We start from the raw sequence: 26,777 nt of genomic DNA on the forward strand, positions 1-26,777 counted from the left end.
CTTTGGTAGCGTCTTGTCCAATAATAGCTTAGTTAGGGAAAAATTTGCGTACCAGCCGCGCCTACTTCGAAAGAACAGGAAGTGAACGTTCTGTATGGGGAAATGCGGAGAAATTCGTTCAAAATTACATGTCTTTGTTGAGTGTTTCGCAGTACTAATAATCTGCGATTGCATGAGTTTTTAGTTTTATCATTTCGTTTCACACTGCTTTTTAGTTGTCCTTTGTGGACAACATTGTATTTCCAGCATGAGGCGCTTTGCTCATCCAGCAGCCTTGGCTTACTGCATGACTACACTTGGTGCTGGCATGATGAACAGCATTTTTAGTTTCTACTATGTAAAACTGTTCTTAAACAGGTACAGAATTTCAGAAGTAGCCTTCCACCAGTCACAGGTGAGTTTTTGCAGATGTTAATAGATATTCTTACTTGATTAATCACACCTGTCTCTGACAGCACTAGACTCTGTAAACAACAAAAAGCATCGAGACTGGCCCTCTATTTGCAGCCAATCAGAAACGATATCTACCTGTCAATCATTTGTTGCTGACACCGGGTTGGCTGACATGTGTTTGGAGGGCGGGGTTTGGGAGAAACGGCGTCTGGTTGAAGCGATGAGGCGGTCTTTTTGTCGTTAGCCAAAAACAGCGAAAATCGTTTACAGCAACTAAAGATTCACCATTGCTGCATTAAGAACTACATTAAGATAATTCGCATATGCTTTTTTTTTTTTTTAATCTGTATTTTGACAGTAACGGAGTAACGATATTTGTGCATTCTGAGATTAATTAATCAGCCAATTGTGGCCGCTTGGGCGATTAAAGGGATAGTTCACCCAAAAATAAAAACATTCTAATCATTTATTCACCCTCATGCCATCCCAGATGTGTCTGACTTTATTCTGCAGAACACAAATGAAGATTTTTAGAAGAATATTTCAGCTCTGTTGGTCCATACAATTTAAGTGAATGGTGACCAGACCTTTGAAGCTCCAAAAAGCACATAAAGTCAGCATAAAATAAATCCATGAGACTCCAGTGGTTTAAGCCATGTCTTCAGAAGTGATATGATAGGTGTGGGTGAGAAACAGATCAATAGTTAAGTCCTTTTTTACTATAGATCTACACTTTCACATTTCAACATTTTCATTTATCAGAATCAGAATCAGCTTTATTGCCAAGTGTGCTTACACACACAAGGAATCTGTCATGGTGACAGAAGCTTCCAGTGCAAGAGAATGCAATGTATATATGTACATACAAACATACATTTAAACATATATACATATAGTGACATAAAACAAATAATTACAAAAATAAGATATAACAGTTTAAAAAAAAAGGAGAAATATACAATAGCACAATAATGTTGTTAGAATATTTTTAGGTGAACTATCCCTTTAACAGAGCCCTCCGTTGTGTTCGTTCCAAAATCTACCATTATTTGTCACTGAATAATGTGCAGTTTGCACTTTCAAATAGTTTTAGTGAATTAAGTAGATATTGTGTACAAATATTTACATTTTTTCAACATTTAATTTCCGTTTATATGTGCAGTAGCCTATACTGTTCATTATATCAGCCTATATAAACACACACACACACACACACACATACAGTTGTGTTCAAAAGTTTGCATACCCTGGCAGAAATTGTGAAATTTTGGCATTGATTTTGAAAATATGACTGATCATGCAAAAAAACTGTCTTTTATTTAAGGATAGTGATCATATGAAGCCATTTATTATCACATAGTTGTTTGGCTCCTTTTTAAATAATAATGATAACAGAAATCACCCAAATGGCCCTGATCAAAAGTTTACATACCCTTGAATGTTTGGCCTTGTTACAGACACACAAGGTGACACACACAGGTTTAAATGGCAATTAAAGGTTGATTTCCCACACCTGTGGCTTTTTAAATTGCAATTATTGTCTGTGTATAAATAGTCAATGAGTTTGTTAGCTCTCACGTGGATGCACTGAGCAGGTTAGATACTGAGCCATGGGGAGCAGAAAAGAACTGTCAAAAGACCTGCGTAACAAGGTAATGGAACTTTATAAAGATGGAAAAGGATATAAAAAGATATCCAAAGCCTTGAAAATGCCAGTCAGTACTGTTCAATCACTTATTAAGAAGTGGAAAATTCAGGGGTCTTTTGATACCAAGCCAAGGTCAGGTAGACCAAGAAAGATTTCAGCCACAACTGCCAGAAGAATTGTTCGGGATACAAAGAAAAACCCACAGGTAACCTCAGGAGAAATACAGGCTGCTCTGGAAAAAGACAGTGTGGTTGTTTCAAGAAGCACAATACGACGATACTTGAACAAAAATGAGCTGCATGGTCGAGTTGCCAGAAAGAAGCCAATGCCACAAAAAAGCCCAGTTACAATATGCCCGACAACACCTTAACACACCCCACAGCTTCTGGCACACTGTAATTTGGAGTGACGAGACCAAAATGGAGATTTATGGTCACAACCATAAGCGGTATGTTTGGAGAGGGGTCAACAAGTATTGTGCTCCTTGAAACAACCACACTGTCTTTTTCCAGAGCAGCCTGTATTTCTCCTGAAGTTACCTGTGGGTTTTTCTTTGTATCCTGAGCAATTCTTCTGGCAGTTGTGGCTGAAATCTTTCTTGGTCTACCTGACCTTGGCTTGGTATCAAGAGATCCCTGAATTTTCCATTTCTTAATAAGTGATTGAACAGTACTGACTGGCATTTTCAAGGCTTTGCATGATCAGTGCCAAAATTTCACAGTTTCTGCCAGGGTATGCAAATTTTTGAGCACAACTGTGTGTGTGTGTATGTATGTATATATATATATATATATATATATATATATATATATATATATATATATGACCTATATATGAAAATGCTTTATACCAGGATATCTGATGACGCCTGAAATGGTCTGGTAATGTGACATATCGAAACTCTGAGCTGCTGTTTACTATGGTCCTGCCCACATTTATTCACACAGAACAAGGCTTTTAGCGAGAGGTGCTACAATTTCCCATTGTTACTATTTCTCGACACCATTCTCAGACCTACTCGAAATGCTTTTCACTGCCCACGCTAGAACCTTACAAGAAATCAAATGCATGTTGTCTGAAAATACAGTTACAAAGGTGTTAGGATATTTTGGTATATACTTAAATACCCTGTCATCAAACACACTCTATGAAGCAGCTGAACTTTAATTTGAACCAATAAAGAGTCCACTGTTATTGTCTCCACAGGTGGTCTATATGATCTGGAACGCACTGAACGACCCCTTGTTTGGCTATTTGCAAGACAACTCGCGCATGGAGTGCTGCTCGCGACGGCGGCTCTCGATTTTATACGGAGCCCCGCTGTACTGTCTGGCTTTCTTGCTGGCATGGTTCCCGTGGAGGACGTATGAGCCAGGCGACTGGCTGAGCGGCGTTCACCTCATGGTGACTCTGTGTGCTTTCGATGGCATGCTCACATTCGTGCTGTTAGCTCAGTGTGCACTGTTTGCAGAAATCTCGGGACAACATCAGAACAGACTGAGACTGATCAAATACAGCCAGGTGGCGTCTCTGGTTGGATCTTCTAGTGTGCTCTTCAGTGGTCTCATCTCCAGGAACATGGACGACTTTGCAGCCTTCCAGGGCTTTACTGTCCTGGTCGCCGTGCTGGCCTGTTGTTGTATGCTGTACACGGGCTTCCATAGTGAAAGTCGATTTGATAGTAAAAGTTCTGAGCAGAGTTCCCCGGGTCCTCAGAAACCTCCGCTCTCCATGTCTTCTGTGCTCTCCATGACCTGGCAGATCCTCACCAACCGAAACTTCCAGCTCTTTGTCATCATGAACTTCTTCCAAGTGTTCATGGTGGCATTCTGCAATAACTTCACCATGATTTTTGCAGAGCACCTCATTCCTCCAGATGTCCTGCCATCGCTGGCAAAGAGCTTCATGTATGGAGCTGGATTCATCTGCCCGCAGGTGCATCATCATTATTTGTGGTGTTAACTAAAGCATGCATTACTTATGGTTAGTGATTTGAACCTTAATCCTAAATAATATACTTCACTGTGTAACTACCATTTCAGTCATGACATCTCTCGTATTACATTTTAAAGTGTTATAATGGATATGACAATTTAGTAGTGTTTGTCTTGGAGGACTAGATCTGCTTACTCTGATGAGTTTTGGTGTCTTATCTTCTAGTGCATTATGCGAGCACTCCAAATGAGCTCAGACCGTCACCGACCCACACCACGGACCGCACTCATCTGGCTGTGATGTACGCGCGGCCCCACAAAAGTTTAGAAAATAATTTTGATTTGGAGAATTCTGACCGCTGTTAAACATGGGGAAAAGTAATCGGATTACCTCAGATTCACAGTTTATGCAGAAGAATTGTGGAAATTATACCAAATTGCAAGCTACTGCAAATAATGCAGAGAGTGACTGAATTTGCGTTACAATCGCAGAATCTTGGAAGACTTGAAAACATGTCAAAGGCCGTGAACTACACAAGATGATTAGATAACAGAGAACATGTCCTATAAGCAGTGCTGGGTAGTAACGGATTACATGTGTTTTGGATTATACAGGGGCATAGGAACCATTATAACTGAGGGGAATATGTCCCCCTCACTTTTAGAAAGAATTAATTAAACGGTTTCAGATCGACCTATGCCCCATGGGATAACATAATCAAATTACAAAAATCAAGTATTTGTAATTAGACTAAATGACATGTTAAAGAAGCCATAATCAGATTACAATTACTTTTATATGGATTATATGATTACTTATTAATCAGGCAGTTGCAATAAATTGTTAATAATTTATTGATCCCTCCAGTTCTTCTTATAATTTAAGAAGTTTTCATAAGGAAGGGGGGTGGGGGTGGAGGGGGTTGGCATTGCATACACAGCATACACAGCCCTGATAGGAGCCATCAGCTAGGTAGCCATAATTACACTTAAGATGGAGAAGTAATCCACACATAAATGCCGAACCGATTGCATTAGTGCCGTAAAGTTAGTTTTAGTTTCACAAACTGTTTTTGTATTTGGCTTCAGAAATTAACATGAATGCGCCTTTGCTTTTCTGACAACTTTTGAGATGATGATTCACAAATATAACTGATCTGATCTGTTACCACACATGGATTAAGTAAATTTTCTTTAATACATTTAAGCAACATTATATCAAATGGTACCAGTTTATACTCAAATGCATGTGACATCAAATAAACAAAAGTTGGATTAGAAGTAATCCAAAGGTAATCTAAAAGCAATCAGATTATATTACTTTAAAATGTAATCCAACAAATGACATTACTTACTACAATTGTAGTCATGTAATTTGTAATCAGTACCAGATTACAAATCAGAAGTAGCCTAACCAGCACTGACCATAAGCTTGCACCATGTAGAGTTACATGACTGAACTTGAAGTTCAATTAATATAAAGGGAAATAAAAAACACTTACTCGTGCTGTGCATCCCAAGAGCATTCAAAAATATAAATAAACTCGAGGCATCTGAAGTGTTGTACTCATTAGTGATCACTTCAGCAATTCAGACGTGAAATGTCTCGAACACAACCACAAATTTGCCGTTATTCCTCATTCGAAATGTAAATTCAAGCCAGTTGACCCGTAACCTAGGAAGTTTGGGTTAAGAAACTATAGTTTTGAAGGAAAACAGACGAAAATACACCTTGCCATCTTCACCAACATGCGACTGACGCTTCGTTCAACTCTACGCAAGGTTGTGGTATTTATAAGAAAGAGGCAGGGTTTAAGCGGACTAAATGATTGGAGAAGTTTCAAGTTATGAAATTCTGATTAAAGATTACGAGGTCAAAAAACAAAACAAAAACAACATGCATGGATGAATCGTTCACAATAAGATCAATAACATGCATTTAGAAAATAGATAGGGTGAATTTTCATTTCATGCTGACTATAAAACCAAATAACAACTCCCTGGCAACCACCCAGAATACCCTAATAACTGCATAGCAAGGTGCTAGAAACCACTTACAACACCCCAAGAACCAGAAGCTTGAGATGCAAACCTTACAGCTAAATCAAAATTAAGACAATAGCTGAGACAGAAAGGTCTTAAACGATGTGTTCTCTATTTTTGCTCTACAGTTGTTGGTGTTGTGCAGCCAGAATCTTCTTTGCAAGTTCGGCTACTACAGACTCATTCTGGTCACCTTCTATGTGGAGGCTGGGGCTGCTGTCATCATGCTTCTGTTGGGTCCAAGAAACTACTATTTCCTCGCATTGTTCCTTACTGTCAACATGTAAGAATCAGCGTTGTTCCACCAATTATTTTCTTTCTTCCATGAAACACTAAAAGAGATAGTAGGCAGAATGTCCAAGATGCTCTTTTCCATGGAACAAAAGTGAATTGTGACTTATAGTGCCAAACCATACAATAGCTTTGTGTGAAGAACAGACAGAAATTGTAGTCCTTATTCACTATAAATATTCACATAATGAATATTTGGAGATGCAGTTAGGTATTATAGTCCTGCCTAGTGAATAATCTTAGGCCGGCTTACAGTGTGTGTTTTCTGCTGATTAGTGTACAATGCATTCTTTCATACTAGCTGTTCTCATTCTTTTTTGTGTGTGTCTTGTGTACCTGATGGTGAATTAGGGTCTTGGTTCAAGCAGCCTTCAGTCTTTTCAATTTGCCGCTGGCTGACATTATTGACTCTGACCTACAGAAATACAAACGCAGGTAATTTTTGCTGTCTGCAGCATGCTGTTGAATCAACCTCAATGTTGCCTCTGCACACTATTATTCATCAAACAATGTGTTAAGAAATATATCTTTACATTTTTCAGCATTTTTACAATATTCAGTATGTATTTTGGTCATTTAAATATATATATTTTTTCAATCAGGAACCATCATTTCAACCAAAAGGCCATTGCTGCCTTATAGATTCAAAATGTTATGTTCAAGACGTAAAATATGCAGCACAAATCTATTTTAAACATAATCATTACAACAATAACCATATTGTTGTAATGTTTATTACCAAATAAACATTATTCACCTACATATATTTCACAAAAACTTCTGAGCATTTTTGAGTGACAAACAAATCATTAATCATCACAATTTTCCTGATGTTATGTATTTTTATATCAGCATAAAAGTAACTACGAATATTTCAAGAACATTCAACATATCGCTCATCCCTAGTCCTGAAAAAGATATAACTATATATATATATATACACTGTACATATAATTAACAAAAATTTTAAATGTCAAAGTTTTTTTTTATCAAAATCCTGCTTCTTAAAGGGATAGTTCACCCAAAAATGAACAAATGAAATATTTCTCATCATTTACTCACCCTCATGTCATCCCAGATGTATATGACTTTCTTTCTTCTGCTGAACACAAATGAATATTTTTAATGCAAGTTAACAGTGACCAGAATCACATAAAGTCAGTATAAAAGTAATCCATAAGACTCCAGTGGTTTAATCCATGTCTTCAGAAGTGATATGATAGGTGTGGGTGAGAAACAGATCAAAATGTAAGTCCTTTTTTTACTATGTGAATCGGCAAAAACAAAAGAATAATGTGAAAGTGAAAGTGTAGATTCACACTAAAAAATGATTTAAATATTGATCTGTTTCTCACCCACACCTGTAATATCACTTCTGAAGACATGGATTAAACCACTAGAGTTACTTTTATGCTGACTCTATGTGCTTCAAAGTTGTGGTCACCATTCACTTGCATTGTGAGGACCAACAGAGGTGAAATATTCTTCTAAAAATCTTCATTTGTGTTCTGCTGTAGAAAGAAAATCAAACACATCTGGGATGACATGAGGATGAGTTATTGATGAGAGAATTTTCATTTTTGGGTGAACTATCCCTTTAAATGGTCATACTCTTTTTAATTTGATTAAAATTGCACTGTAATTTTTTATTTTATTTTTTATTTGTGTAATTTTAATGCTACAGTTAAAAATGTGAATTGGTTAACTGGTACCCTTGTAACTTGTTACCCTCGGTAACTGGAAACTTACCATGTACAGTGAAAATGACATTTTATTTAACAAGACAATGCATGTAATTTTATGGTCAAATATTGTAAAAATTTGGTTTTTGGAAGTAAAAATGTTGTGATTTACTTTATAGTTAACAGTCAAAATGTATGTCATGTTTAACAAGACAATACACTGTAAATAATACTTCAGCCTATTTCTAAGATTTACGCATTTTAATTTCATAACAACATTTCATCAAATTGAATTGTGTAATGTTTAACAAAATAAATGAATGCAATTTCAAATATTTAGATTTATTTAATATTCTTTTGATGGAATTTTGCTATACAATTAAAATGCATAAATCGTAAAATAATTTTTTGAGTGTACTTTCACTGTAAACTATTGTTAAAATTGCAGTGAAAATCAATAATTGGGCATACCCAAATGTTCTTGTGTGACCCATCACATTTCACTGTATTTTATATAAATATTTATGTTTATTCTGGTTTAACATTATAAGATTTAATGATAGACATGGCAGTATGCTGTAAAATATATAGGCACTAAAATAACATCCCGTAATGCCTGAAACATGGTCACTATTTTTTATAATGAATTTCTGTTTATTACCATAAATTAAACAGGATTTTTTAATAGTGTCTGTTACTTTGTTCACTGATTTTCTTAATGCCAGTTTGACTTGCACAGACATCATTGATTTTAGTTTATAATGTCAATGTTTCCAGCTCTCCTCTCTCATCTATGGTTTTTGGGACCAATGCTCTTTTCACAAAGCCGGCGCAGTCTCTGGCCCCGATGCTGGTTGTGTCCGTCCTCAACCAGTATGGCTATGAGGAAATGAAAGATGTTGGGAGAGCTGCAGACTCAAGGTAAGGCAAATGAAATATTCTAACACAATTCATCAAAACGTAACATTACAGGTATGTTTTTTTCACTATCCTCTCATCATGCCTACTGTATAAAGGCATAAAATGCTTATTGTAATTACCAATGTGCTGTTTCCTCCTCTAGTGGTGGAAAAGGAGCATTGCATACAAGAAAACATTTTCACTCTCTCTCTCTCTCTCTCTCTCTCTCTCTCTCTCATTCTAGTGCTCTTCAGTCTCTGCACAGCACCATGTTTTACCTGGTTTGTGTGGTACCGATGTGTGTCACAGTCTTGCAGGTGCTGGCATGGAGGCCGTTCTCCATACGGGACAGTCATACACTGGACTCCAAATACATAGATGGATGAATTATAGCTTGTTTTATTATGTGTATGTGTGCGTTCATGTACAGCACTTTATGATCTGATTTTGACTGTCAAACTACACACTACAGAAAGAAAGGGAATATATATACATCAAGTGTCAGGGGTCTATTTTACTGGGAAACAGGTGTGATGTGTTTGTGGTGTTGGTGCTTAGGCTATATATATTGTAAAAATATATACTTGGGTTGGAGCTTGGAGATTATTAAAGGCCCAGTAATAAGATTTTATGAAATGTTGTAAACTGTAATAGAGTAGGCCTATGATGCAAAGCAGAGAGTGTTAATAACTGTACATTATCTTTCTTATCACACAGCTACTTTCTGAGTAAATAATAAATGGACATGAAGATTTGATTTTAGATTAAATAATTATATCATGTGAGAAAAAAAATATACTGTCACATATAAGTTTATATGTGACTCTATACGGTAAACGCAATAGTGCCACTGAGCTGTTGGAATGATACATATTGATTTGTAATTGTTATGATTGTACTTTTTTGTTTTTTTGCATATTTTTAAGATTTACGCATTTGAATTGCATAAAAATAATTCCATAAAAAAAATTCCATCAAATTGTATTGTGTAATCTTTTAAAAAAAAAAGCATTAATTAATGCAAAACATTAATACATTTTTTTAAATATTATTTAATATTGTTCAATATTACTTGGATATTTTTTCCCGATTAAATTTAATTGCATAATATTTAACTAAATTAAACTTGAAAAAATTTAAGTTTTAGTAATTTATTTTTTGTTAAATATGACCTATATATTTTTTTTTAGATTAGATTTTATTGCGGAATCTTAAACTAAATTAAATGAATAAAATGAATTCATTTAAGTTTTATTAATAAATTTTTTGTTAAATATTTCTTAGAATTTTTTTTAGATAAAATGTAATTGCATAATTTTTAACTATATTAAATTAATAAAACTTACATTTATATAAGTTTTATTCATTGATTTTTTAGATGACATTTAATTGCATAATCTTTAAATTAAATGAATAAAACTTGAATACATTTAAGGTTTATTAATTTACACTTTAAAGATTTATGCAATTCAATTTGATGGACTTTTGTTATGAAAATGTAATGCGTAAATCTTAAAAATAGGCTAAAATATTTTTTTAAGTGTAAAGGACCAAATCATATTTGGCTACTTTCACAGGAAAAGAAGTTAAAAATTGAGTTTATTAAATAAACTGTAAATTTGTTCAATTTAAAAGTTATTAGCAGTATAATAGATTGTAGTGTTTTACAAAAGAGTTAAATGCATAAATGTTCTTGGTATTTTTTATTATTTAAATACATTTTAGATTTTAAATGCATTTCTTGGTGCCTTTCCTGTTGTCTCCACTCAGAACACTATTAGTTTTGTATTTTAGGGGTGTTTATTTATTGACTGATTGTTATTGTTTTTCTATATCAATAAATTTGGCCTTATGCTGAAACACTGATATGACTGTGATACATCATAATTATGTTGATTTGGTATGCACATTCATTTTTATATTTTCTCCCCAATTTGGAATGCCCAGTTCCCAATGTGCTTGAAGTCCTTGTGGTGGCATAGTGATTTGCCTCAATCTGGGTGGCAGAAGACAAATATCAGTTGCTTCCTAGTTTGAGACCGTCAATCTGCACATCTTATTACGTGGCTTGTTGAGTGTGTTACTGCAGAGACATAGTGCATGTGGAGGCTTCACGCTATTCTCCACGGCATCCACACACAACTCACCATGTGAGAACCACATTATAATGACCACAAGGAGGTTACCCCATGTGACTCTACCCACACTAGCAACTGGGCCAATTTGGTTGCTTAGGAGACCTGGCTGGAGTCACTCAGCACACCCTGGGATTTGAACTCGTGACTCCAGGGGTGATAGTCAGTGTCTTTAATCACAGAGCTACCCAAGTCCCTGGTATGCACATTATTGAGAAAAGAATAGAATTTGTTTTAAGAAACATAAAGCGAATGACCTTCCAAGTGCACAAGCTTTTTCACAATTTAAAAAATAAATAAATAAAAAAAAAATTAAAAAAAATAAAATAAAAAGTTGTTAAATTTTTTAATTGCAAGCCCACAACAAGGGGATCGTTAAAACTGCATACACCATCATTAAGCACCATTAAAACACCTTGTAGGGTTATAGGGAAACTTAATTATTAAAACATTATAAGGCATGACATATTTTTTCATATTAATTTTCATAGTAATTTAGAATTTGTTGAATATTGTTATTTTAATTTCAATTATTTTAAATACTATATATATATATATATATATACATATATTTTTATAATTATTTTATACTCTTTTATGCATATCTATTTCATTTAGTATGCTCAAACCCACTGAACTGCGCTCGCAATGAAAGCTTTTATTTTGAAAACTGTTTAATTGTCTTCCGGTCGCCGTGTTAACCGGATTCACACAGTTGAATAAGAGAACTGCCTTGTGTTGCTGTCGTCAGTAATATTACGCTTTTATATATCCAATCAATGTGTGTTTTAGACCAAATTAATTTTGATAAGATATTCTTGCCTTTGGTGGTATGTCCAGTAACTCTGGATAGTTAAAGGACGCTTTATTTCTCTGGTAAGTGTTTTGCAGCTTTAGTTTCAGTGAAAGTGAGTCAGTGTGAATTGACTTCATCAATATCAATCAATAGATCAGAATAAAGCTCTTCATGACCTGCTGTTACAGTGGCTTATATAGATTTATTTCTGCAGGGTTTGTGTTGAAATCATCATTATGTTGCAGGAAACATTTGTTAGAAGAGCTTGATACACCTGTTTTAAAATTAGTTTGTCAATTTGTAGGAGTATAAATAGAAAAAAAAAGATTAATGAGTTTGTGTTTGTTTGAAATGTGTCTATGTATTTGTTATTTATTGCAAATTTGTGACAAAGTATCTGTACTGTTAACGTTTGGGGTGAATCTCAAGAAACCCGTTAAATCCAGGTGTCATATTTCATCCCAAAATTAAAAAAATGTATAATAATTAATTAATTAAAAATCTTAAGTATTGTTTTCTTTAATAAAATGAAGAATATTTTTAGGACAATTATGATATATTTATTGATTCCTTTGTGACATTTTTCATACATTTGCCATGACAATTAAGCAGATTGTTCCTGTTACTGTACTACAATAAAGTCATTCTCATTACAGTAGTGCAGTAATGAAAATTACAATAAAATCCTGTTTAAATTAAATTCAGTAAAACAAATACTTCTATCCAATTCTAATACACACAAAAAAAATATTTTAAGATTTACAAATTTTCAATTTCATAACAAGATTCCAACAAATTTAACTGAGTAATCTTTAATAATGATTAAAAAAAAAAACATTTGAATATTCATTAGAATAATGATCGTGTTTTTTAAACAATAATATTAATAGATATGTAATAAAATAATAACACTAATAATCTTTAAACATAATGATATATATATTATTTAAATTGTTATTATGTATAAAGCTAGGTATTATTTAATGTCTTTATGCTGACTGAAAAAAATATGAATTATATATATTAAATAATAATATTAAACAATACTCTATTATTACATTAATAGAAACTATCGAGAATCACCATTGACATAACGGGAATAAAAAATAAATAAAAAAAAACACACAAAAGGAAACGCTCTGGACACATTACTGTAATGAGTATTTTGCATGAAATGTGCTTAAAGGGGTAATTCACCCAAATATTCTGTCATCGTTTATTCACCTTATCGTTGTTTTAAACCCTTTCTTTTTATGTGGAGCACAAAAGGAGATGTTAGGCAGAATGTTAGGGACTGACAGCCTCAGTCACCATTCACTTTCACTGGATCTTCAAACAATGAAAGTGAATGGTGACTAACATCTCTTTGTGTGTTCCATGAAAAAAATACAGTCATAGGAGTTTGGAACAACATGAGGGTAAGTAAATGATGACAGAATTTATTTTGAGTGATTTAATTGTCATGAAAATAATATTACAATGCAGAAAGTCTTAAAAGTGCACTCAGTAATTTTTTGAAAATGTCGTTTTGGACTTGCAATGACACCTAGTGGTGTGGATGCAGCATCATTCAAACGCAATACTTTTTAGTTACAAACGCCATTGTAGAAGTTCACCATTCATAGTTAGCCAGGATTCATTTAATCCACGAGTGAAAGTGTCCAATAACAGGGCAATTACTGAGATTAAGTGAGAAGTATTTGAATGGTCATGTGATTCTAAAATGGCCGCCCCCATGAGGGGACCCTCTTGATGTACAATAAAACATTTTTTTATGAAGTTACTGATATGACTGGAGTCGTCATCTCATGTGAGTGGAATGAGGAAATAAATTACTGAGTGCATCTTTAATTTACTTCTTTCTTTTTTTTTTTTTTCACACAATATAATTGCTAATTTGTTCTCTTTCGATTTCACAGTGAAATGTGAACTGGATTAGGGATGCACCAATGACACTTTTTCTCTCCCGATTCTGAAACCTGAACTCTCTGTATCGGCCAGTGCCAATACCGTTCCGATACCAGTGTTGTTTTTTATTAGTCATTTTACAATATCTATATCTCACTGTGTGGAACTGATTGAGTTGTACTAATTTACTGTATATGTAAAGAAACTAAAACATCTAACTACACATTATTTCAATATAAATGTGTAGCCTATTAAGAAAAATGTTATTGATAACTAATCTACTGAATAATGCAGCAGGACAATTTATAGAGATTCCATTGAAAGTCTTCAGTAAAAAAGAAGCCAGCATTCTTTAAAAAAAAATTCAGCTTGTATCTGGACTTTTTATTTTGTTCAATTTAGTTGTGATAGAATATCATTCCACTTTTGATTTACCCAGTTTTTGTGTTGTTTTAATTTGTAAACAAATAGTAATAACAATAATCATTTATTATTGTTAATATTAATATTATTATCTTTTAGAATTTTATTATAAAGTAGTAATATATTTTAGTCGTAAATGTTTTTTATTTTAAAACCCTCTGGATTTGATTTTGGTGGAACACTCCAGAAAGACCTTGTCTGTGTGTAGGCTAGTTCACAGTTGTTAAATTAGCTTCTTATTCAAAATCTGGTGAAATGCTCCATCGGTGCCATTTTCAATGCATGTTATTAGTGAACCAAACTGTCGAGCATCTACATCCAAGACGTATGGAGTACTCTCATATTGCGCGCTGAAACAGCTGCGCATTATGATAGCCCCGCATATGCTATGAGTGTGTCAACAGAGCAGAGCAGTGAAACGTGCTGCACATGCATACTACATATATTGACTTATTAAACACAGCCTTTTGCGATTCACAGAGCTATTATATGTCTTCAAGAGACTTTGAAAAAAATGCATGAGTCATATGAACTACTTTAATGATGCTTTTATGGTTCTTTTTGGTGCTTGACAGTAATAGCCATGACTAAAACACAGTATTGGAATTGGATAAGGCTTGTCAGACCAATACCCAGTCTATCTAAAACATCTGCATCTAGGATCAGCGCATCCCTATTCTGGACATGTTATTGTGAAAAACTCCAGTTTAATGATGATTTCTCCTTATTAACACCATTAACATATTGTAATGATCCAGGAAAGTCAAACTACCTTGTTGGCCTGTCCGGTCGTTTTATTGACTTGTTAAAATCTTGGTTCTTTCAGTTATGGAATCTCTAAACCAGGTCATTGTCATGCACCTTCAGGAGTCTCATTCCACAGCTCTGGATCTGTCAGGGGGTTGCAGAGTCCTTTAAAGACGAACTCCATGGAGACTTTGGACCTTGTCAAGAAGCCCAACTGGCGTGGCATTACCTCAGGAAATAAGGTTAATATCTCAGAGTCACGGTCAGGTAGGTACATCACTCAGCCTTGCAAACCGAATCCACCTGATCACCCAGAACCAGCATCAAAGCATTATGGGACAAGAGCTTGTGGCATGTCCTCCCATGGCCCCTACTCTTTGCCTTTATCACTGATCAGTGGACTGCCCTCTGTGGCTCAGATACTGTCTCAATGCCCACCTACAGGCTGCATGTTTGATGATGATTACCATGTGGAAATGGATGGCGTGTTGACGCAAACGCAAAAATGTAAGAAATCAGATTCCTTGTTAGAAAACAGCACATTAGGAGATCGGATAGCACACAATGGATTAGAGACACTTCCACAAGAAACATACTTGAGTGACTCTCTATCGTTCATGTCACAGACTAAGGGCTCATCGTATTTACCTCAGGACGCCAGTGCTGCTGCATACACACTACATTCCACCAGCTCTGCACTTGTAAAAACTGCAGTTGAAACTCTGGCATACAAAAGTACAGATGCCAACAAAAGATCTCCATGCTCAGATGAATACATCTCTAGTAACGATGAGAGTGACATCGTTGAGGTGCCGATAACCAACTCCAAATGCAAGACGCCTCCACATTGTAGCTTCCAATCTGGGAGTGTTATAGTTCATGAGATACGCCATGAAAGAGGAAGTTCTTCCTCCGCAAGGCAGGAAGTTGACCGGGATAGTCAAATGGGCTGCTCTCCAGAAAATGTGTACAATTTCCATGTCCTGAATGAACCTGCTTTGGAAGAACATGAGGTTAGTTATGACTCCAAATCCTTGCTGTCATGGATTGAATCGGTCTCGATACCACTCGTCCCGCAAGACAGCGATCAAGACACAAATTCTGCTTTTCCCAAAATCTTCCCATCTACCTTGGATGCAGACAACACAAGCATCTTGAAGCCTCCACCAAGTGGGATGTCATCTTCGCCGCCCAGCTGTCCACGGAAGACTCTGGCCTCGACAAGCAGGAAACAAACCAAACCAATGCCCAAAACGAGGACCCCAAGGAAGCGGGTGAGAGCTTTAACAGGGAGCAAATCGAAAGCAAGAACAACCAAGAGAAGATGCAGAAAACCTCGGTCATCTGTGACTTCATCCATGTTTTCTCCTCAAGAGCTGGAGATCAACCTAAAATATGCAAACCAAAAAGACAAGAAAGATGCCAAATCAGACAGCTTTTCTCCCTACATTCATGTGAAGTTCTCATCCTGCACCATCATCAACTTTAGGGAAGAGGATGATGCTGCAACGAAGAAAGGCTCACAACAGCAGACGGTCTCTGGTGTTATCCCAAAGACTTTGTGTTTGCAACTGGGCCGTGTTGGGTGCGATGCCAGGTTTCACCACAAGCATCTCTGTTGCTTGTGTGGAAGGGCTCCAAATGGTGAAGGCCTCGGGGACTTGTATGGACCGTACTACCCCAGTGGAGCTCAGCCCATGTGTAAGAGTGACAATAGCTCACCCGCCAGGAGGCAAGACCCCAACTGCAGTGACTTGGACTCTGTCTACAGTTTGGAAGATGTTGGAGGCCAGTCCATCAAAGAAGCAGATCTTTTGGAAATCGGAGCTAAACAGTCGAGGAAAGAGAACTGTGTGGAGATTGATGAGGAGTCTGGTGTCTGTAGTGAACGCTGGATACATGAGGACTGTTGCATTTGGACGGCAGGCATCTTTTTGGTTAAAGGGAGACTCTACGGATTGGAAGAAGCCATCCGGCTTGCGCAAGAAATGGTAAGGAACGCTTCATTTTATATTTCTTGTCTGGGTGATTCTCACGGAGAAATGTCCCATGAATTATTTCACCCCAAAATCAATATTGCAAGTCGTCTTTCCTATTTTTCATATCACTCTATGATCTCGACAAGTAAGCTAATTAAATAATCTCAATGAGCAGTCAGACGGTTGTTTTTGCAAATAATCACCAACAGGACTCCGAAGCAAACTGGAGGTAAAATTCTTTTTTCATTTCTGTGATTTCTTTATTCTCACATAATAACATAATTTCAACTCGGATCAATATTTCATGTCCATTTATTTATTTAGTTGGTAGCTGTGTAATAAGCCGGATAATGTACAGTCAGCTTCGTGCCAGGGTCCTGATCGCCCTGTTTTTTTTCCAAAAAAAAGTTTGTGTACTTGTTAACCAAGTGGACTAAAGTGTCAGTGAAGAGCATGCTTGAGATGAAATATGAGACAAGTGATGTTTGAAGAAAATAAAGAAAAATCAAGGCAAAAATCACTTGTGAGCAGAATATTTTCATTGGGCATCATTTCCAGTCAAATTGTAATTTTGCCAAAATGTGTGAAAATATTATTTATTGTTTTTGTTTTAGGATACATGGTGTTAGCTATGAAATTAGCCTTCACAAGCAAAGGAGTCTTTTTATTTCAAAAGTGTTGAAAATGTCATGTCCATTAGCGTCATTTCCAGCACAGAATTCTATTAAACACAATACTGAATTTGAGATGTGCTAGAAACCACACTGTGGTAGGAATATTTATGACTTTTAAGATAAAAATTACAAAAATGCCATCTCCTGTGATGATTGTATATACACCGTTGGCCATTGTTTGTAGACAAATTACAAGAGTGAGAGTGTGAAAAATGTTTTAACAGGATTTTACATTGTTGAAATTCATAGGGCTGAAAGTGCTTAATTGTCACAACTAATGTCATATTGCATAAAATCTTAATTGTCCCAAAAATAGCCTTTATTTCTTTTATTCAAATACATTGTTTATAATTTCAGCTGATCACACAGCACCTCATTAGACGATACCATGGTGCTACTATGTTATTGGATCCTTAATGTTTCCGGAATGTGCTTTTCCTTTCCTTCCTAGACATTAGGAAATACCAGAGTTTGCTCCCTTGCTTCTTGCTGCTGTTCTCTGAATGCAACTCCTATCATAGGACAGTGCATCTATATTAACTTCTGCAGTTAATCCAGGATGAACTTCAAAGACATTAGTCATTAATCTTACAGCTACTTAGTTAACACTTACTTAGCTTAATAATTTTAAACCATGACTTGCACTGCACATTTATAACTAATATTGATATTATATTCATCATGATAGCCAGAGGGGAACTGGCCCCCACAGTGAGTCTGGTTTCTCCCAAGGTTATTTTTCTCCACTAACCAACATCTTATGGAGTTTTGTGCTCTTGCCACAGTCGCCTTCAGCTTGATCACTGGGGTTCTAAATACAATTATTATTTAATTACTTATTTTTAAACACAATTCACAATCGTATTTTATCAAACTCCACAATGATGACTCTAAGACATTATAGATATTACAGCTTCATTTTCTGTTAATGCATGATTTTCTGTAAAGCTGCTTTGAAACGATGTGTGTTGTGAAAAGCGCTATACAAATAAAAATGACTTGACCTTCCTCCTTAAAGACCATTACATAAATCCTTGCTAAAAAGGTGTGATATTTATTTGTATTTTGACATGAAATATGATCCATACCTGTTTCCGACAGGTTTCACGAGATTCCCATGTCTACACTGTCATAAAAATACATACAAAATCTGTGACTTTGTTTTTGAATCCCTTGAAGCTGTAAGGTACTGATCTGTTTGGTTGTTTGCAGGTGTGCTCATACTGTCACAGAGTTGGTGCCACTTTGGGATGTTTCTTTAAAGACTGCCCCAATAAATACCACTTTCCCTGTGCCCTGCAGTCGGGTAAGAGTCATAATTTTGCCTGTACCGCAAACTGAAACCAACAGTAATGAGTGATATATATGCCGGCCAAAAGTTTGGAATAATGTACAGATTTTGCTCTTTTGGAAAGAAATTGGTACTTCAATTCACCAAAGTGGCATTCAACTGATCACAATGTATAGTCAGGACATTAATAATGTGAAAAATTACTATTTCAATTTGAAAAAATATTCAGAACTTCTTAAACTACTTCAAAGTGTTCTCATCAAAAAATCCTCCACGTACAGCAATGACAGCTTTACAGATCCTTGGCATTTTAGCTGTCAGTTTGTCCAGATACTCAGGTGACATTTCACCCCACACTTCCTGTAGCACTTGCCATAGATGTGGCTGTCTTGTTGGGCACTTCTCACGCACCTTACAGTCTAGCTGATCCCACAAAAGCTCAATGGGGTTAAGAGCCATAACACTCATTTCCAATTATCTGTTGTCCAATGTCTGTGTTTCTTTGCCCACTCTAACCTTTTCTTTTTGTTTTTCTGTTTCAAAAGTGGCAACTCTTCCCATAAGGCCTGCACCCCTGAGTCTTCTCTTTACTGTTGTACATGAAACTGGTGTTGAGCAGGTAGAATTCAATGAAGCTGTCAGCTGAGTACATGTGAGGCATCTATTTCTCAAACTAGAGACTCTGATGTACTTATCCTCTTGTTTAGTTGTACATCTGGCCTTCCACATCTCTTTCTGTCCTTGTTAGAGCCAGTTGTCCTTTGTCTTTGAAGACTGTAGCAATTTAGCATGATTACTCAAGGATAAGGTGTTGGAGTGATGGCTGCTGGAAATGGGGCCTGTTTAGATTTGATCAAAAATGAATTTTTTCAGGGGGCCTGGGTAGCTCAGCAAGTAAAGACACCGACTACCACCCATGGAGTCGCGAGTTCGAATCCAGGGCGTGCTGAGTGACTCCAGTCAGGCTTCCTAAGCAACCAAATTGGCCCGGTTGCTATGGAGGGTAGAGTCACATGGCGTAACCTAATCTTGGTTGCTATAATGTGATTCGCTCTCGGTGGGGCATGTGGTGAGTTGTGTGTGGATGCCGCGGAGAATAGCGTGAAGCCTCCACACGCACTATGTCTCTGCGGTAACGCGCTCAACAAGCCACGTGATAAGATGCGCGGATTGACGGTCTCAGACGTGGAGTCAACTGAGATTCGTCCTCCGCCACCTGGATTGAGGCGAGTCACTACGCCACCACGAGGACTTAGAGCACATTGGGAATTGGGCATTCCAAATTGGGGAGAAAAAGTGGAGGGAAAAAAAAGGACTTTTTTCAAATAGTGATGGTGCTGTTTTTTACATCAGTAATGTCCTGACTATACTTTGTGATCAGTTGAATGCCACTTTGGTGAATTAAAGTACCAATTTCCGTACGAAACAGCAAAATCTGTACATTATTCCAAACTTTTGGCCACCAGTGTATATATAATAGTTCATTATGTCATCTGATTTGACATGTCGTAATAAAAAAAGTTATTTATTGTAAATGTTTAGAGGAAAGTTGAATCTTCCATAAAGTATCAGTTTGCTTTCCATTCCTTGTTTTCATCCCTGTTTTGTTGCATTGGCTCTTTTTTTATCTTCACAGACAGTGCACTCAATGAAGAGAACTTCACGATAAGATGCCCAAAGCACAAGGTGACTTGGAGATATTGCTTTAACTTGTCGTTCACAGAAACATACAGAGTTTGAGTTCTGAAGGAGGATGAGATGAGTTTGGAGTGTAATAGAGAGCAGCACTGACTCTCAGATGTATTGTCTTCCTCTGGCATCATCTTCTCTGATGATAATCCTCAGTCTTGTGTTTGTTCTCTCAGAATAAAGCATCCAGAATGAGTGTTAGCAGGCTGAAGAACAGGTGACGTTGAAATACCATGGAAAGTATATTACAGCATTTTCACACTTCTTATTCCTTTATCAAGGCTTAGACATTTACTTTAATGAGAATTTGTGAGGAAAATTTGCGTAATTGTCACAAACATAATGTCACAGTGCTTAATGGTACTAAAAATAGGCTTCCTTTTTTTTTTTGTTTAAGCTAAAGTGTGTCTTTTCTGCACCATTAGCTTTAATCTAGTGTTTACTGCACTGCTTTCCAGCAGCAGCGCTCTACCTCTACTGAACCTACATCTAAATCAATTATTTTGTAAAGAAATTTTCCCGGAGTTGTGATCTTGCAGTCTTTAATGAATGCAATGAGATAAAAAAGACTGTGTGTCACAGAATAACAGTGAAAAAATACATGTTTCTATTGAGTTGTTTTTGAGGGCTGCACACAAAAACAGCACAACCAGTGTAATCCGATTCACTTATGAGTTACTGGTCGATTCAGTCTGAAGAAATATTCACTGAATGACTCGCTGAATCAGTAGATTACTTAATCAACATTTTACTCACAAAATTATCATTACTTGTTGTGCTGTTTTGTATACTTAAGATTAATGAAACTTAAAACAGTATAATTTCTGACAGGTTGTTCATATGACAGCATGTAGTTTAAAAAAAACATTTGAAACAGTTAAGTTTTGTAAAAAATAACTGTATCATTTGTATATGCATATACACTATATTGCCAAAAGTATTCGCTCATCTGCCTTTAGACGCATATGAACTTAAGTGACATCCCATTCTTAATCCATAGGGTTTAATATGACGTCGGCCCTCCCTTTGCAGCTATAACAGCTTCAACTCTTCTGGGAAGAGTTTAGGAGTGTGTTTTTGGGAATTTTTGACCATTCTTCCAGAAGCACATTTGTGAGGTCAGACACTGATGTTGGACGAGAAGGCCTGGCTCGCAGTCTTCGCTCTAATTCATCCCAAAGGTGCTCTATCGGGTTTAGGTCAGGACTCTGTGCAGGCCAGTCAAGTTCTTCCACACCAAACTCGCTCATCCATGTCTTTATGGACCTTGCTTTGTGCACTGGTGCACAGTCATGTTGGAACAGGAAGGGGCCATCCCCAAACTGTTCCCACAAAGTTGGGAGCATGGAATTGTCCAAAATCTCTTGGTATGCTGAAGCATTCAGAGTTCCTTTCACTGGAACTAAGGGGCCAAGCCCAGCTCCTGAAAAACAACCCCACACCATAATCCCCCCTCCACCAAACTTCACAGTTGGCACAATGCAGTCAGACAAGTACCGTTCTCCTGGCAACCACCAAACCCAGACTCGTCCATCAGATTGCCAGATGGAGAAGCATGATTCGTCACTCCAGAGAACGCGTCTCCACTGCTCTAGAGTCCAGTGGCGGCGTGCTTTACACCACTGCATCCGACACTTTGCATTGCACTTGGTGATGTATGGCTTGGATGCAGCTGCTCGGCCATGGAAACCCATTCCATGAAGCTCTCTACGCACTGTTCTTGAGCTAATCTGAAGGCCACATGAACTTTGGAGGTCTGTAGCGATTGACTCTGCAGAAAGTTGGCAACCTCTGCGCACTATGCGCCTCAGCATCCGCTGACCCCGCTCTGTCATTTTACGTGGCCTACCACTTCGTGGCTGAGTTGCTGTCATTCCCAGTCACTACCACTTTGTTATAATACCACTGACAGTTGACTGTGGAATATTTAGTAGCGAGGAAATTTCATGACTGGACTTGTTGCACAGGTGGCATCCTATCACAGTAGCACGCTGGAATTCACTGAGCTCCTGAGAGCGGCCCATTCTTTCACAAATGTTTGTAGAAGCAGTCTGCATGCCTAGGTGCTTCATTTTATACACCTGTTGCCATGGAAGTGATTGGAACACCTGAATTCAATTATTTGGATGGGTGAGCGAATACTTTTGGCAATATAGTGTATATATATACACACACACACACACACACACACACACTAGCGGCCAAAAGTTTGGAATGATGTACAGATTTTGCTCTTATGAAATGAAATTGATACTTTTATTCACCAAAGTGGCATTCAACTGATCACAATGTATAGTCAGGACATTAATAATGTGAAAAATTACTATTACAATTTGAAAAAAATGTTCAGAACTTCTTAAACTACTTCAAAGTTTTCTCATCAAAAAATCCTCCACGTGCAGCAATGACAGCTTTACAGATCCTTGGCATTCTAGCTATCAGTTTGTCCAGATACTCAGGTGACATTTCACCCCACACTTCCTGTAGCACTTGCCATAGATGTGGCTGTCTTGTCGGGCACTTCTCACACACCTTACAGTCTAGCTGATCCCACAAAAGCTCAATGGGATTAAGATCCATAACACTCTTTTCCAATTATCTGTTGTCCAATGTCTGTGTTTCTTTGCTCACTCTAACCTTTTCTTTTCGTTTTTCTGTTTCAAAAGTGGCTTTTTCTTTGCAACTCTTCCCATAAGGCCTGCACCCCTGAGTCTTCTCTTTACTGTTGAACATGAAACTGGTGTTGAGCAGGTAGAATTCAATGAAGCTGTCAGCTGAGGACATGTGAGGCATCTATTTCTCAAACTAGAGACTCTGATGTACTTATCCTCTTGTTTAGTTGTACATCTGGACCTTCCACATCTCTTTCTGTCCTTGTTAGAGCCAGTTGTCCTTTGTCTTTGAAGACTGTAGTGTACACCTTTGTATGAAATCTTCAGATTTCTGACAATTTCAAGCATTGTATAGCCTTCATTCCTCAAAACAATGATTGACTGATGAGTTTCTAGAGAAAGCAGTTTCTTTTTTTTTTTTTACCTAATATTGACCTTAAGACATGCCAGTCTATAGCATAGTGTGGCAACTCAAAAACAAACACAAAGACAATGTTAAGCTTCATTTAATGAACCAAATAGCTTTCAACTGTGTTTGATGTAATGGCAAGTGATTTTTTAGTACCAAATGATCAATTTAGCATGATTACTCAAGGATAAGGTGTTGGAGTGATGGCTGCTGGAAATGGGGCCTGTCTAGATTTGATCAAAAATGACTTTTTCAAATAGTGATGGTGCTGTTTTTTACATCAGTAATGTCCTGACTATACTTTGTGATCAGTTGAATGCCACTTTGGTGAATTAAAGTACCAATTTCCGTACGAAACAGCAAAATCTGTACATTATTCCAAACTTATGGCCACCAGTGTGTGTGTGTGTGTGTGTGTGTGTGTGTGTTTGTGTGTGTGTGTGTGTGTGTATATATGTATATGTGTGTATACTGTATATACAGTGTTATGTTTTTAAATCTCTTTTTTTACATTTAAACAATTTGTTTGTATTAAAACATACAGTGTATATATATATATATATATATATATATATATATATATATATATATATATATATATATATATACACACACACTGATCAGCCACAACATTAAAACCACCTGCCTACTATTGCATAGGTCCCCCTGGTGCCGTCAAAACAGAGCCAACCCACATCTCAGAATAGCATTCTTCTCACCACAATTGTACAGAGCAGTTATCTGAGTTAGACTTTGTCAGTTTGAACCAATCTGGCCATTCTCTGTTGACCTCTCTCATCAACAAGTCCACAGAACTGCCCCTCACTGGATGATTTTTGTTTTTGGCACCATTCTGAGTAAACTCTAGAGCCTGTATGTGTGAAAATCCCAGGAGATCAGCAGTTACAGAAATACTCAAACCAGCCCATCTGGCACCAACAATCATGCCACGCTCCAAATCACTGAGATCACATTTGTTTCAAAAAAATCACATTTTTTTCAAAAAAATCTTGTCAAAGTCGCTCAGATCCTTACGCTTGCTGATGAGAGAGGTCAGCAGAGAATGGCCAGACTGGTTCGAACTGACAAAGTCTACGGTAACTCAGATAACTGCTCTGTACAATTGTGGTGAGAAGAATATCATGTTGGCGCTGTTTTGGCGGCACGAGGGGGACCCACACAGTATTGGGCAGGTGGTTTTAATGTTGTAAAACCACCTGCCTAATATCTAAATGACAATATTTTTATTTGGAATTTGGGAGAAATGTTGTCAGTACTTTATAGAATAAAACAAAAATTTTCATTTTACTCAAACACATACCTATAAATAGTAAATCCAGAGAAACTGATAATTTTGCAGTGATCTCTTAATTTTTTCCAGAGAGAGAGAGATAGAGTGTGTGTGTGTATACACACTCTGGGGAAAAAAATAAAAATAAATAAAAAAATATATATATATTTGGTGGAAATTATGACATGTTGCTAACAATATATCTGTTTCAAGTATTCAAGACAAAAGTAATAAAATGTCAAATAAAACTAATGTACTATTATAAAAGATACATTTGCATTAGTAATGCAATAGATGTACAAACACATTTTATTTTTTCTCTTTTGTTTTTCGACATAACTACTGTAATTGCTGTCAGTTCACACATGCAATATTAATGAAGTATTTATGATTAAAACCTTTATTAACTCTCACTAAAAAAGCAAGGTTTAACTGTGAAATGCTTATTTTTATTATCTTTTGCAGGTAGACTTCGTAGGACATTTGGTAATGAGTGGTATCTGGCTGTGAAATCATCGCTAATGTGTTTACAGATTTTTCCATCTGGCATATTTGAGTGTTTACATTTGCTCGCAGGCAGATGAATGTTCAGAGCTGGATGGCCACTGCCTTTTTAGCTGTCGGATACGAGTGGTACCCTCGGACAATGCTGGATGAATTTCATTGCATTCCTCTGAGCACATATGATGTATTCAACCACTGCTGATTTTTAAAATAATGATTTATGTCCTGTTCACTGCAGTTTACACAAGGCCAGTTATCTCCTTCATCTGCTACAGGTCGAATCATATAAAACCCATTACAACGTTGCGCAGAATGAAAGGGCTTCACCTGACCAGAGTTAATGAGAGCGTTTTTTCATTTAAAAGAACAATACAACAATCATATAGACACAGAAGAGCTTTCTCTTTCTTTTTCACTCTTTCATGAACTCCAGCCAGTGACTTTTCATTAAAGATATAGTTCACCCAAAAATTGAAATTCTGTCATTTTCTCACTCTCATCTTTCTCTCTTTTGTGTAACACAACAAAGTTGTTGAATGATGACGTAATTAATTTTTGGGGTGAAAAACCCTTTCATATTTAACATAAACTGTACATTCTGAAACAATGGTGTCCTTATGACGTAAGACTGAATTGCTGGTATGGTATAGTACGCACTATTATGTGAACATATTTATTTATATTTATGTTTAATGCATAAGTGTGTATTTATTTGCCAATGAACAGCCTCGAAGTGTGTTTTCGCATCTTTTATAAATTCAGTAAATTTTTCATTTGATGATGTTGATAAGTTGAATATGGATCTGATTTCAGTTTTTAATTTTAATTTGTGGCCACTGTGTCTATGGGATTTTCCATTTCACCTGCTGCCTTGTGATGTCTCAAGTTCTCATTTAATAAATGCTTTTACTTTACATCCCATCCAACCATGTCATTGTGTGACTGTTCGTTTATTTTGACACATGTTGATGCAAATTTTGCCTGATGGTGGTGCTAGAACAACTTCAAAGCACCAAGCAATCATAATCGGATAATACTGTAAAGCTACCTGTGTAAGTGCATAATTCAAAGTAGTTGTGCCTTTTTTCAAGAATTTAAATTTTGGGCTATAAATGCTGCCATCAAAGTGTTCAGGACCATTGTTTTAAAAACAAATAATAATTAAAAAAAATTTTTTTTTTTTTTTTTTAGCTGAATGACTGATTTTTATTACCATAGTTTATGTTTTTCTGTGTTATGTTTTTTACTATAGTTTTTCCACAAATATCGTGGTTAAAATGTGGCTGGATAAAGGTAATGCGAGGGAACACAATACTATTTCTGAAAATAAGGAGGGACTCAGTACAAAAGAGCCAACTCTGAAGTCTCTATTATCCTGGTCCCTCTAATGTAAGTCTGTTTAAGAAAATCATAAGTCTGATCGTTTAG

At 36.4% G+C, this 26,777-nt stretch overlaps 2 protein-coding genes across 4 annotated transcripts; both read left to right on the plus strand.

Moving 5' to 3' along the window:
- The first annotated feature begins 66 nt into the window (after positions 1–66).
- mfsd13al (major facilitator superfamily domain containing 13a-like) lies at positions 67–10,086 on the plus strand. The gene is made up of 6 exons (XM_051714396.1): positions 67–394; positions 3,248–3,976; positions 6,147–6,301; positions 6,661–6,744; positions 8,769–8,912; positions 9,136–10,086. Exons 1-6 carry the CDS (start codon positions 248–250, stop codon positions 9,275–9,277), a joined length of 1,401 nt encoding a protein of 466 aa, XP_051570356.1. The 5' UTR covers positions 67–247; the 3' UTR covers positions 9,278–10,086.
- Positions 10,087–11,725: 1,639 nt separating this feature from the next.
- On the plus strand, positions 11,726–26,288 carry si:ch211-165g14.1 (transcription factor 20). 3 transcript variants are annotated; one of them, XM_051714344.1, is made up of 6 exons: positions 11,726–11,902; positions 14,980–16,891; positions 18,766–18,859; positions 20,481–20,530; positions 20,710–20,750; positions 25,311–25,431. In XM_051714344.1, exons 2-6 carry the CDS (start codon positions 15,083–15,085, stop codon positions 25,312–25,314), a joined length of 1,998 nt encoding a protein of 665 aa, XP_051570304.1. In that variant the 5' UTR covers positions 11,726–11,902; positions 14,980–15,082; the 3' UTR covers positions 25,315–25,431. The 3 variants fall into 3 exon arrangements, with proteins under 3 accessions (XP_051570304.1, XP_051570302.1, XP_051570301.1); XM_051714342.1 differs by lacking the exons at positions 20,710–20,750; positions 25,311–25,431 and adding an exon at positions 19,390–19,496; XM_051714341.1 differs by lacking the exons at positions 20,481–20,530; positions 20,710–20,750 and having other exon boundaries at positions 25,311–26,288.
- The last annotated feature ends 489 nt before the right edge of the window (positions 26,289–26,777 follow it).

This window comes from Myxocyprinus asiaticus, chromosome 13 (genome assembly GCF_019703515.2).
Source record: "Myxocyprinus asiaticus isolate MX2 ecotype Aquarium Trade chromosome 13, UBuf_Myxa_2, whole genome shotgun sequence".
In the NCBI taxonomy this organism is placed as follows: domain Eukaryota; kingdom Metazoa; phylum Chordata; class Actinopteri; order Cypriniformes; family Catostomidae; genus Myxocyprinus; species Myxocyprinus asiaticus.

What these genes read in the sequence shown, in the direction of transcription:
- mfsd13al (XM_051714396.1), top strand. Translation starts at nt 248, where the DNA reads ATGAGGCGCTTTGCTCATCCAGCAGCCTTGGCTTACTGCATGACTACA. An exon ending in TAGCCTTCCACCAGTCACAG is followed by an intron (nt 395 to 3,247) that starts GTGAGTTTTTGC and finishes TTGTCTCCACAG; the next exon opens with GTGGTCTATATGATCTGGAA. An exon ending in CTACAGAAATACAAACGCAG is followed by an intron (nt 6,745 to 8,768) that starts GTAATTTTTGCT and finishes CAATGTTTCCAG; the next exon opens with CTCTCCTCTCTCATCTATGG.
- si:ch211-165g14.1 (XM_051714341.1), top strand. Translation starts at nt 15,083, where the DNA reads ATGGAGACTTTGGACCTTGTCAAGAAGCCCAACTGGCGTGGCATTACC. An exon ending in TCCGGCTTGCGCAAGAAATG is followed by an intron (nt 16,892 to 18,765) that starts GTAAGGAACGCT and finishes GGTTGTTTGCAG; the next exon opens with GTGTGCTCATACTGTCACAG. An exon ending in TCCCTGTGCCCTGCAGTCGG is followed by an intron (nt 18,860 to 25,310) that starts GTAAGAGTCATA and finishes TATCTTTTGCAG; the next exon opens with GTAGACTTCGTAGGACATTT.